The sequence below is a fragment of the Rhamphochromis sp. 'chilingali' genome (assembly GCF_963969265.1).
Source record: "Rhamphochromis sp. 'chilingali' genome assembly, chromosome: 3".
NCBI lineage: Eukaryota > Metazoa > Chordata > Actinopteri > Cichliformes > Cichlidae > Rhamphochromis > Rhamphochromis sp. 'chilingali'.
The window spans coordinates 1,627,838-1,640,870 of NC_137931.1; the positions used below are offsets into that span (position 1 = coordinate 1,627,838).

The window sequence follows — 13,033 nt, forward strand, 5'->3', positions numbered from 1 at the left end:
TCCTGGGAACAGCTAAGATACTGCGCAGGACCCTCAAGCTCCCAGGCCTCTGGTAGAGGACCCGAGCTTGAAGGATAAACCGCCCGCAGGGGCGTGCTGGGTGTTTTTTTTTTTATATATATATATATATATACATATATGTGTGTGTGTGTGTGTGTGTGTGTGTGTGTGTGTGTGTGTGTGTGTGTGTGTCATTTGTAACTTTTTGGTCCTCAACGTATTACACTTCCATGCAAGTTTCATGTTTCACTTAAGATACATAACGTTTTAGCCTTTGTAGTTTTTAAAAAATCATTGTGATTTTATTGATTACTAAAGAATGATTTAAGATTATATTATTCAGCATTTCAAATAGCTGGCACGTCCATCATGTTATTAATGGGCACTGAGGTCTCAATCTGACGACATCTCCTAAAATCACACACAGAGGAGAGAATCATTAAAATCAGTTTATTAAGAAGTTCATGCCTCAAACCATAAATCCTCATTTTCTCTGCTTTCTTGTTGATTGTATGATATTTAGCACATTTTGTTTACACAGTTCTACTATGTTGTAGTGTGGTATTGATAAAAATAGATCAGAGCTGCAAAAAACAGACTTAACTTGAGACACTTCAAATTTAGTTTCATCTAACATTAAAAAGTAGCCTGCCAATAAATTTAGACTGTAAAGCTTACTGAAAACTGCGACATAATCCAATGAAAACTCTTGACAGCAAAACATACTCATATAAAACAACATACAAAAAAATATATTTGACTTACTACTTACAGAAAAGTGCAATAAAACTATCCATATCAGTCATTCAAAAAAAAAAAAAAATGCAGGGATGAACAATTAGTCTTTTTTTGTAATTGAAATCAAAATTTAGTTATATTCTTTGACCAAAGATTTTTACTTTGTAATATAGATTTCAAATCTAATCTGAAATACAGTATATGTTAGAAAAATCAGAAATGATTCCAATATATCATTCAGCCCTAAAAGGCATCAGGTACCGCACACTCTGCATAAAAATTGATCAGTTTGGTCATCTGTCTGCGATCCAACTTGCCCATTTTTGGCATTTCAGTTTCTCTTTTTGTAAAGTGACTAAACCCGACTTTGCAGTGCCACGTGGAGGCCATTTTCACAAGTACGTGAATGTAGTTCACTTCAACAGTCAAGCATATGTCTTTGGAGTTGGAAAAAGGTTAGCATTCATCCTCCAGCTTCACTGTGTTTATGTTATGCTAACATAGCTGTGGAGCTAGCAATCACGTAGCACATCATTATATACCAGCTAGCCCAACTTCAGTAACCCTACAAACGTCACTGCTGTTTAGTTTTCTGTCTTCATTTATGTTGGAAGTGATAGCAGAGCTGTACGTTTTAGTATTTTTAGAAATCTCTCTGTCAGAACATGCTATATCATGTTTAGGTGGAAACTAGCGAGCTAACTTCCTGCTAACTTCTAACTCCGTTAAATTTAATAAACTCTGTTTTCATGGATGCCTGGATGTTAAACTTAATTGTTACACCTGGTAAAGCAGCAACGCTGATCATTTTATTACAGATGAAAGAATTTAGAGAGTTTTTAACTCTCAGTGATGCTGCAGTGATCGTTTGAGTTTGGGACCTGAAGTAGAGTTTGGACCTGGAAACGGCTGCTGTGACTCCACCTCCACTGGGAAGCTGACCTCCATTAGTTTTGATCTTCCTCTAAATGCATTTTTCTTCTGTCATACACACAGAAACCATGCCTGGTGAAGGTTTCTGGAGACCACCTGTCTTTCAGCTTTAAAAAAAACTACGCACAGTGCCATTGGTTGTCAATGATTGTCAACAAGGCAAGCAGGGGATTTTCTCTTTCATCTTCTTTACTACAAATCCTGTGACGTAGCTGACCATTTCCTCTTTGTATTCAGAGAAGTTGCATACATCTGGGAGGTTAGGAATCAAGTGATCTTCTGGGTCATTTACTTCCACAAAGTGCACTTCCATTCTGCAATCAACATTTACAGCTGCAGATGGTGAATCAAGGATGTAACTGTTGTCTCGAAGTAAACAACTGCCTGTGGCCGTTTTAACTTGGTGCCTAAAAAGTAAATGTTTGTAGGCTCCCTGAACTGTCTGGCATTGGGATTATGGCAGCGAAGAAGAGCTCAAAATGATCCTGACTCAGTTTGTAGATCAGAAGATACCTGCATGGGGCATCGGTCCTCTCAACATGTTCATTATAGATGGTAAGTGCATCTACCCCATTAGCAAGGAAGCCAAATATAGCAGTCTTTTTCTTTTGTTGTATGAAGTGGCATCATCTTGTTATACTGCTGAACCTCCAACCAACAAAGCAAGCTTTCTGCATCCTTCAAGATGGTCTCAGCCCTGTGTTTAGTTGTTGGCTTAATTGGAGCTTTGAAACCTTTTCCAAGTGGATTACGGCTGTTGAGCACATCAAAAGCTGGATTTTGCAGTGCACACAAACCCCACAGTTGCAGTACAACCTTTAAACTCATCCAGCTTCAAGCCTTGCTCACAGAACTCCGTTGAGTCCACTACACTTCTGCTGAAGAGTTGGAGGTGGAATTTCATTTTTGTTTTCTCCACTGTAAATGAGCCATTTTCAGTCTGTTACCTAGTCGCACACTAGTCGCAGGGCTTCAAAGCACTTCCACTTAACCTTCCTTCTTTCGTCTGTCTCAAATTCCATTCAAGATGCAAAGGCATTACAAAGAAGCTTTAGCATATGGCACTCATCCAGGATCACATGCACTTTTTGTGTGGGATTCTCTGGATGAAAGAAGTAGGGCTTCATGTTGTCGATATTTAAGTCTGCGCCAAGTTCCCTTATCATGGCGAGGTTACTTGTAAGTGTGTTGGCGCGGAGCATATAACCAGTAAAGGTGACTAAAGGATGTTGACAACACCGCCTGGGGAGGGAGTTACAACTCCAGAGAGATTTCTATAGCCAATGCAAATGTTATACTAGTTACCAAAGCCCACAGGCTCATTATTAGCAAGCAGAGGTAAGACAGGTCAATTTTCCAAATGAAATTTTATTAGGGAATACTACTAAAAGCATAGAGCTGTAAAATCAGAGAATCTCTTAAGGTAGCAGGGCTGACAATGCAAGACCATTAAAACACTTTATTAACCTCCTAAGACCCGAACTCTTTTTCTTTGCTATTTGGGTTGATTGGAACCTGAGGAATGTGAAAACAAAGAACTACCAGATTTATTTATTTTTTTACCTAATTTTATGTTTCTTAGACAAATGAGATCCACGTATGAGGACATTGGTTTTAAATTGTGATAGAACAGCATAATATCCTCGTGAGTCCATATCAGGCCCTTGTAGCGAAAAATTAAGTATTTTCGTCTAGACATCCCAAAATGTGATGTCCACATATGTGGATGCCAGGTCCTAGGAGGTTAATAAACAATGAACGAATCGCTACCTTATCGTGGTGGAGGGGTTTGTGTGTCCTTTGCCCCCTGGTAGGGTCTCCCATGGCAAATTGGTCCTGGGTGAGGGACCAGACAAAGAGCGATTCAGAAGACCCTTATGAAAAGAGCATCGATGGAACAGTTCACCCTGCCCGGGATAGAGTTGCCCCTGGTGAGAGGCGTCGGGCTCGGGTGGGTATCTTGGCTTCCTGTTAGTATGTTGGGGTTTCTCCCAGTGGACGAGAGCCTTCGTTGAATCCCTGGGTGGGGCACTTGAGGGTGCTCCTCCTGGGGACTCTGTTGTCCTACTGGGAGACTTCAGTGCTCACGTGGGCAATGACAGTGAGACCTGGAAGGGCGTGATTGGGAGGAACGGCCTCCCTGATCTGATCCCGAGCTGTGTTTTGTTATTGGACTTCTGTGCAAACCACAGTTTGGCCATAACGAACACCATGTTCGAACATAAGAATAAGACTGGTAAAAAGCATTATTTTAATAGTCTTTCATGTTCAAACACAATGTAGATAAAAAGGACACCTGCAGATGGATTTCTAACTTCCTCATAATCAGGACCCATTAGTGAGGAGCTTCTATCTTAATCCTCATTCAGTGCATTTAATACATCTGCCTAGCTTTCTATTGCTTTGTCTAGAGCTACATAAACAGGGGACAAAATAATTGTTGTCTATTATTGTATCTATCAGATGCTTCTTGGTCCTCTGCCAGTAGGCTTGCTGCCATGTATCCTGTCATTCATTGCTCAGTGAGTCACCTTACGTCATCATCACTAAAGTAAACAACAACAATAAAAAGGAATAGATGTCAGTATAAAAATGACACTTGGCTAACAGTGGAAATGGAAAAAACTCTTTCTACCATATAAAGAGAGAATGCTGACCTGACTTATGTCTGGTGTGTTTGATGGAGAATATACTCTTGTATGAGATAAGTGATGGAGTCAGCTGTAGCAAACAAAGTGGCCCTGTGTCAGTTGGCTCTTTTTGCTGTCAGTCCAGTAGCATCTGATCCCAATTACAAGTTCACTCTACTTGGTCTGTTCCACCTTCCCCACTGCAGAGAAAAGCCTTCTGCCTGCCAAGCCCCGACACTGATGCCATCACTCCGGCACAAACAAACCCTGTTTTTCTTTTTCAGCTCAGCGCGTCACATGTCAGGTCTGGCTTTCAGAGTCAGTAGAGTGACAAGAGAGAAAAGAAGGGCCAGTTGATGTGGAGTTTTCCATCGAGGGTGAGACAGCAAGTGCTGAGTGGGACCGATTCTTCCAGACACAGAATTCCAAGGATGGCTGTAATGTGTGTTTGTTTCCACTTATCCAATCAGAACTGCAGCTGGGCTGGATCCTGTGCCTGCCCTCATGGCTAATCTTGGTCACCAATCTTTGTGGGGGTAAACAAATTAAGCTTTTGTGTCATTAATTTTAGTTTATGTGTGAAACTCTGTTCAGAGTATTAGAGTTTTAAACTTTGGACAATAACTTCTTACATTCCCAAAGCATAGATTTGAAGTTATCATCTTAACTACTTACTAGTTCATTTGATCTCATGTTAATTAAAGTATCAAATGATATGGTTAATTCCATTCAAATCCAGGATGAATCAGTGTTCAGTCAAATTGCTGAGATCCATGAATTCACTGTGAATGTTATCTTTTATTACACCTACGTTATGTCAGTCACATGTATTTTTATGTAAAACTTGTTGTCACAACAAAGTGCTTGGTGTAACCCCTAATGAGAATTTGGTTTGGACAGAGCTTAGAAAAGCAACCAGACAACCACCTAGTCCAGATTTCCACTATGAAGCTGTGTTGACACATGGATAAAGGCAAGCATTTAAAACCTTCCCACTGAGTGTTTTAAAGACCACAGTGTTCTCAAAAGTTGTAAAACTAAAGAAGTCTGAAAACCCAGGCTTCAATGTTGCATTGGGCTGCTGGTCAAACTAAGGAAAATAGGTCCCTGTGAGGGTGTTGAGCAGAGCCTCCATAAATGTTAAAACAAGTAGAACATATCCTCTGCATAGATGAGAGAATTAACCAGAAAGGACAACCACCCCAGCAGCACTCTGTTAATGAGAGCAATGTGTCCTCAGTGGAGAAGGCAGAGCCTGAGGCAACAGGGACTCACTCATTGCCTTGGCAGAAGTTGTTGAGGTGCTTAAAAGTCTCCCAGTGATTCTTGAGATAAGGGACAAAACATGTCGATAAAACCCCATTTTGGGGTTAAAATTATGCATACAAGTGTTACCCAACTGACTAAAAGACAAACCAAGGTAATGTTTATACAACAAAAGTATGATTTTGCATTTTTTATACATATATATTCATTTTAAATGGTACAATATATTACCAGTACCTTAAAAATCCACTGTCCAGAAGGATCAGCCTGATGTTATTTGTATCCCGCTGTAACTTTACTGTATAAAGAGCTCACATCTCCAACATGTCAGGAGTAGTTAGTCATTACAACAAGTGTTTGTGAACTAAAAATCAAGAATGTGGGATCCTGTTTGTCTGTGATTTAAACAGCCCAGCGCTGCTCCCGACAGGGAAAACCAATCCTGCAGGGAGACCTACCTCGGCACCTGTGCAGGTGAAGCCAAAGGGCAGACATGCTTCACCATATTTTCTAGTCTTTGGCTTAGAATGAAGTTGGTTTGGAAACATATTCAGCGATGCTTCATCTCCTGCTTTGCATTTGTGTGGGTGCCCCGTGCTAGCAGTGTCCAAGCGTTTAGTTTTTTCCTTTTCATACCGCGCCCCCCTGCAATGACTCTGCGACCCCCTGGGTGGCGGGCCCCACACTTTGGGAAGGTCTGGTCTAGCACAACAGCTGGAGCTCAGGGGGCAAAACAATCGTACGAGTGCTGCTGTTTGACTGAGGAAGAATAAAGTAGTCGTGGTAAGACAATCACATGACCACTTAAAGACAAAGCAACAAGGTGACATATACCAGTTTATAAATTGTGTTGATCGGCCACGTAAAAGTCATGATAAACAATATATACGCCTGTTTTTCCTCAATAGTTTCGTCACGTTTACTGTCTAAGGACAGCAGCGAGACCTCTCTGCTTATGAGCAAACAAGAAAACAGGGGAAGAGAGAGAGTTTTTTGAAATGTGAGAGATTTGTGACGTTTAGCGTGTTTGGAGTGTGTAGTTACTGTGCTGTCTTGTGTAGTTAGTGTGTAGTGTTGTGGATAGTGTTGTGTTGTGTGTCAGAACAATGAGGCGACTGCTGTCTCCAGGTAGAAACAGGAGCGACACACTTGATGCTGTCAGACCTGCAGGTATCAGGCTGTGATGTTTCCTTTATAGTGGACAGAAATATTTGCAGTGGCACAAATAATTTGTAGCATCTTATTGAAGAACAGCTGATGGTTCTGTAAACAGTTTGAAATGGTTATTAAAAAAGGGTAAAAGGTAAATGGCTGCAAATAACTTTGTTGTTTGCAAAACTTGTGCATATGATTTTAAAAGTGACAATTTATATTTTCATTTAAAATTATGAAATATGATTCATTAAACATGTTTGTGGTTGTTACAGTAAAAATATAACTTTTTCTACTTGGATTTTATGGGTTTTTTGTCTGATTTTCGATCAATTGTGTTAATACAGTAGTCAAAATGAAAACATGACTGTAAATTCAGACACGTGAGGTTGTGCTGAAAACAATGAGACCAAACAAGGCAAATAAATAGTTTTTAAAGGTGAAATGTGGAGGAAACATCAAAAGTTGTTAAAAATGGACAATAATCTGCTTTACAGATGTGTCGAATATTATCGAATTTGCCGTATCTTGAATCTCATTGTTTATGTATACTTTATTAGTCCTGTAGGAAAATGCTTAGTGTAGCATCCCCGGTTGAAAAGATGGTCTCTCAAACTGATGGTTCACAATCCTTTTATTAAACAGCCGTGTATGTGAACACACCGTAAGAGCTACAACATACAGAATAAAAGACTATTAGTAAATCAAACAGTGTGTTACCTTTAACCTTTTGACTTATTCATTAATCACAAATTAATTCTCCTTACCTTACATAACAAATAACACTAAAACTTGTAAATTATTGCATATAACAGGGAAATCGTTGCATCGCTGCCTAAACATGACGAGGTACGTTAGCGCCCTCTAGTGGGTGAAAACTTAGCCTTTATGCTTAGTAGCGGTCAGCAGCTATATGCTCCGTAAAACAACAAAATACATATCTACAGGACAAACTTTGTTACAAACCTTGTTCCCTCATCAACCAGGTGCTAAGAAACTGCTTTCGACTCAGTGTTGCACCTTAATAGCCGTTCTTTTTCCCATTCCTGTCCATTAACCATAGAGCACACCTCTCTGTGCATTAAAACTCGCGCTTCTGCCATATGGTTTACGCCACTTGATTTACGGCACCTTGTCGCTCTGTGACTTTCAAAATAAAAGCATTCACTCCAACAATATAATAGCCACTCATAAGTTTACAAAACACTTTACCAAATATTAATGAGGTCATTTACACTCCCACCAAATCATTAAGAGCTTAACTGGGAATTAACTGAAGCGATAATGATTTCCTAATGAAGAAATGACCCGTAACCATTAAACTGTATGATAACACATAGTTCCATTGAACCTTAAACTTTAGAATACAGTTAAACAGTCTCTAATAGCAAAACCAGTTTCTGCACTGGGCGTTCCACTATAGAACGTTTACTTGAACATTGTCCCTTCTCAGTCTTCCTTTCTCCGAAGCAAATCCTTACTTTTCTTACAAGTCCGTCTTTGTCAGTTACTGTGTCCACTACACGTGCTAATCTCCATTCATTGCGGGGTAGATCATCCATCTTCTCCATGACAACATCTCCAACTTTCAAGTTTCTCCTTGGAGTGTGCCATTTCTGTCTTGTTGCGATGTTGGATAGATACTCCCTTTTCCAACGTGACCAAAACTGTTCTGATAAGTACTGCACCTGCCGCCACCTTTTACGTGCGTAAATATCCTCTTTGATGAATGTGCCTGGAGGGGGCAGGGATATCTTTGATTTCATAGTAAGCAGGTGATTTGGCGTCAAGGGCTCTGGGCTGCTTGGGTCACTTAGGTTGTCCACCGTTAGAGGCCTGCTGTTGACAATCGCCATTGCCTCATAAAAGAATGTCCTTAACGATGCGTCATCCATTCTGCCAGATGAAAGTGAAATTGTGAAGCGCAGAATGTTTCGAACTGTCCTGATTTGTCTTTCCCATACACCTCCTGTATGGCTTGAATGAGGAGTGTGCATTTTGAAGTCACACTGCTTCTCTGCAAGAAATGTGGTAATGCGATTGGAGTCCACTTGTTTTAAAGCTTCTTGTAGCTCATTTTTGGCTCCGACAAAGTTGCTTCCTTGATCGCATCTAATCTCACTGACTGCTCCTCTTATGGCTATAAAACAGCGGAGCGCATTGATAAAGGCGTCTGTAGTCATGTTGTCCAACATTTCTATGTGCACTGCTCTGCAGCAAAGGCATGTAAAAAGAAGTCCATAACGCTTGTGCTCTTTGCGAGCTTGTTTGGTTAGAAAAGGACCAAAACAGTCCATTCCACAGAATGTAAAGGGTGGAGATGGATCTAAGCGCTGCGTTGGGAGATCAGACATCTTTTGTTCCTCTGTGCGTCTTCTGAGTTTGCGACACTTCACACAGTGGTGTATAAAATTTGCTACGGCCTTGTTGATGCCTGGAATCCAAAATCCATTCACTCTGATCTCATTAATTGTAAAACCTTTCCCTTGGTGCTGCACCTTACTGTGGAAATGATCTATTATTAGTTGAGTGACATGGTGACCTTTTGGAACTATCACTGGGTGTTTCAGTATTGAGGAGAATGAAGCATCTTTAAGTCTTCCTCCCACCTTAAGGAGTCCATCAGTATCAAGAAAAGTGTCCATTTGAAACAGTTTACTTTTGTGTGGAAGTGGTTTCCCGTTCTTTAGCAACCTTATCTCCTCTGCATATTCACTTGCTTGTGTGTCTCTTAGAATAACACATTGTGCATTTTGTCTTTCTTGTACTGTACTGTGGCCTGTTGTTTTGTCTCCCTTGGCACAGCGAATGAGTCGAGCTATGGCTTGGGTGGCTTTGTACCATGAGGAAAACTTTGTTAACTTGTCTGATAAACCTTTTTTCTCTGTTTTGAGCGTGTTCAGTGCCTGCACCTTCTTAACCTCTGGGTCTCCAAGTGGTATGTTCATGTCGATGTCAGCAGGTGGAGGTATTTCCTTAAATGGAAGTGGCATTTCATAATGGCCTTCAGTGTTTTTGTAAATTCCTTCCTTTAACATGTTCAGAAAGAGAATGTCATCTTGAGACACTGACTTGTTATCCTTGTCGTTATCCTTAAAGTCAGAGTCAAGGACCTTGATTACATCAGCTGGAGTCACTAGGGGAAGCTCTTTAACTGCAACTCTGTGACACACAGTAGACATGCTAGAAGAGTCACCATAAGATGATGTCGGGCCTACAGTACTCCAGCCCAATGCTGTGCGAACTGCATAGGGTTCGTTCTCGCCTCCTAAGATTACCTGCTTTGGAGCTAGTGCCTTAGAGCAACTGTAGCCAATTAAAAGGCCGACTTCACATTCTAGCTGTGGAGGAATCTCGTCCCTTATTTCCTTGAGATGATTCCACCGCCTTGCCGTTTCACAGGTAGGAATGTGAGAGCGGTTAACTGGTATACATTCTTTAGTGTAAGCAGGAGGGAGTTCAATCATTTCTGAGGAGTTATAGCCTCTTACCTTGAGACCTGAGATGCGTTCGCTTGGCACAACAACATCCTTACCAAGCAGTGTAGTGAGCTTCAACCTTATTGGGGTAGCCTTAGCTTGGAGGTTATTAGACACATCTTGGTCAATGAACACGGTGTCACTTTGCGTGTCTAGGAGGGCATAAACAAGCCTTTCTGTACCTGGATGTTGCTCTGAAGAAACCCATACTGGTAGAATCATGGAGGTGCTCACGCACTGTTCACTGGCTTCTGCATTCAGAGACAGGGTGGTTGCAGCCTGTTCTGTGCTGATCTGAGTTTGTGGCTGGTTTGAGGCTGATTTATCATTGTTATAGTTGAAGTCGTGCAGACAGGTAGGATGTTTTTTCTTACACACTTCACATACAAGTCTGTAATTACAGTTCTTTGCGCTGTGTCCGGGTTTAAGACAACCATAACAGAGTTTTTTCTCCTTTATATATTTCCTTCGTTCCTCAAGCAATATTCCATTGAACTGTGGACAACTGTGAAGTTTATGTCCGTTGTTTTGACAGAACATGCATGGGGCCTTAACATTTGGACCTTTATTTTCAGTCTCAGTTATCGCCTGGGTATGGAGAACACTAGAGGTGGGCCTTTTGTCCTTTTGGCAGCCCTTACCAGTGTCTGTGGTGAAGTTTACAGAGTGGAGAGCCTGAAATGATGTAATCGGGTTGCACATGATCTCTGCTTCAGAAGACATGAACTTGGCAAAGTCCTTTAAACCTGGAAACTTCCCACTTTCTTTCATAAACTGAGTGGCCTGACGATTCCAACTTGCAGCCGCCCAGTTTGGTAACTTTTGAACGAGTTTTTGGTTCTCCTCACAATCGTTGAGAATGCTTAAGCCTTCAATGTGGGGCATGGCCTCGTGACATGTTTGAATGAAATCAGCAAATGCCCTGAATCCTGTGGAGTCATTTGTTTGGATCTTTGGCCATTTTGCCAGTCTTTCTCTGAAAGCCCTCTGTACCACAAATGGATGTCCATACCTGTGGTTGAGACGCTCCCATGCATCTCTGTATGCTTCACTGTCGTTTCTATAGAAGATGCCATCAAGCGTTTGTCGAACTGGACCTCCTATGTATTTCTTTAAGTAGTGCAGTTTGTCAGCAGGTGAGATGTTCCTTTTATCAATGAGAGCAGTAAAGGAAGCTTTCCACTCTATGAATTGTATTGGGTCACCTGTGAACGTGGAGGGCTCTGGCACTGGCAGTCTGTTCAATGCAACACTATCCAGTACTGCTTGTGCTAAGTAGAGGACATCTGTTTGTGGAAGTGAGGTAGACACTACATTGTTGTCAGGGACTTTACTGAGATTAGAAACTGTGGGGGCTTTCTGAGCAGTGTTACTATAGTCAACATCAGAGGCACTGATTTCACTCTTTATCTCAGTGTCATAGGTCCTTAGTCTAGCTCGTGCAGCCTTTAACTCCTTTTCAGCCTTCAGTTTCTCTAGCTCACGCCTTTGAGATTCGAGCTCCTTTCTTTGCCTTTCTTCTAAAAGCTGAATCTTTTCCTTTTGTTTTTCCTCCTCTAATAACACCTCATACTCTGCTTCTTTGGCTGCTAACTCTGCTGCAGCCTCTGCTCTTTTAACAGCTACTACTGACATTGCAGAGTATGACTTACTGGCAGAAGAGTTTTTACTTGAGTGCGTGACTGAGGAACTGTAAATGGACTGAGCATAGTCTGGCTCAAGAAGCTCACGGAGACGTATCTTTACCTTGTCCCTATCATAGTCATCTATGCCTGAGAGTCTTTCATGAGCAATCTTGATAATGTCTCTGGTGACTGCTTCACATGCGTCTATGAGTCGCCTTGTGCCACTCGAGGGAGTAATGTTTTCTCTAATTTCCATATACAACTTTATGACATTCTCCTTTTCATTCTCTAACATGTCCATGAGTGAAGCAATTTGATTGTTTGTTAAGTCTCCTTTTAATTGCTCTCGTGTTTTACGTACTTGTTTTTTCCATTCATCATAAACTTTGAGAAGCCGTTTTTCTTTCTTGTGGGCCTCCTCCTCCTGATACGCTTGCATTTTTTCAGTAGGCCTCCTTCGACGAACAGAGTGTGGAGGCTCCTCTTCCTCATTGGCCTTGGGATCCTCCGCAAACTCTGTCTCTTCTTCAGATGCTTCCATGCTGAGGACGGGGCAATTTAGTTGACCATCAGATCCCAGAAGACTTTGTGTGGAGCTGTGGAACTGGGACCTCGATGCTGAGCGTGGGATGGAGCTCTTCTCAGCTGGGGTCAAGCTCTTACTGTAGCATCCCCGGTTGAAAAGATGGTCTCTCAAACTGATGGTTCACAATCCTTTTATTAAACAGCCGTGTATGTGAACACACCGTAAGAGCTACAACATACAGAATAAAAGACTATTAGTAAATCAAACAGTGTGTTACCTTTAACCTTTTGACTTATTCATTAATCACAAATTAATTCTCCTTACCTTACATAACAAATAACACTAAAACTTGTAAATTATTGCATATAACAGGGAAATCATTGCATCGCTGCCTAAACATGACGAGGTACGTTAGCGCCCTCTAGTGGGTGAAAACTTAGCCTTTATGCTTAGTAGCGGTCAGCAGCTATATGCTCCGTAAAACAACAAAATACATATCTACAGGACAAACTTTGTTACAAACCTTGTTCCCTCATCAACCAGGTGCTAAGAAACTGCTTTCGACTCAGTGTTGCACCTTAATAGCCGTTCTTTTTCCCATTCCCGTCCATTAACCATAGAGCACACCTCTCTGTGCATTAAAACTCGCGCTTCTGCCATATGGTTTACGCCACTTGATTTACG

The 13,033-nt window shown here is 41.3% G+C and overlaps 1 protein-coding gene across 1 annotated transcript; it reads right to left on the minus strand.

The window, feature by feature from the left end:
- Window positions 1-8,595: 8,595 nt before the first annotated feature.
- On the minus strand, window positions 8,596-12,949 carry LOC308394476 (uncharacterized protein; the record flags this gene model as incomplete). Its single annotated transcript, XM_080878833.1, has 3 exons — window positions 12,873-12,949; window positions 9,493-12,577; window positions 8,596-8,615 (listed from the first exon to the last, which is right to left on the minus strand). Exons 2-3 carry the CDS (start codon window positions 12,362-12,364, stop codon window positions 8,596-8,598), a joined length of 2,892 nt encoding a protein of 963 aa, XP_080734959.1. The 5' UTR covers window positions 12,365-12,577; window positions 12,873-12,949.
- Between the last annotated feature and the right edge of the window lie 84 nt (window positions 12,950-13,033).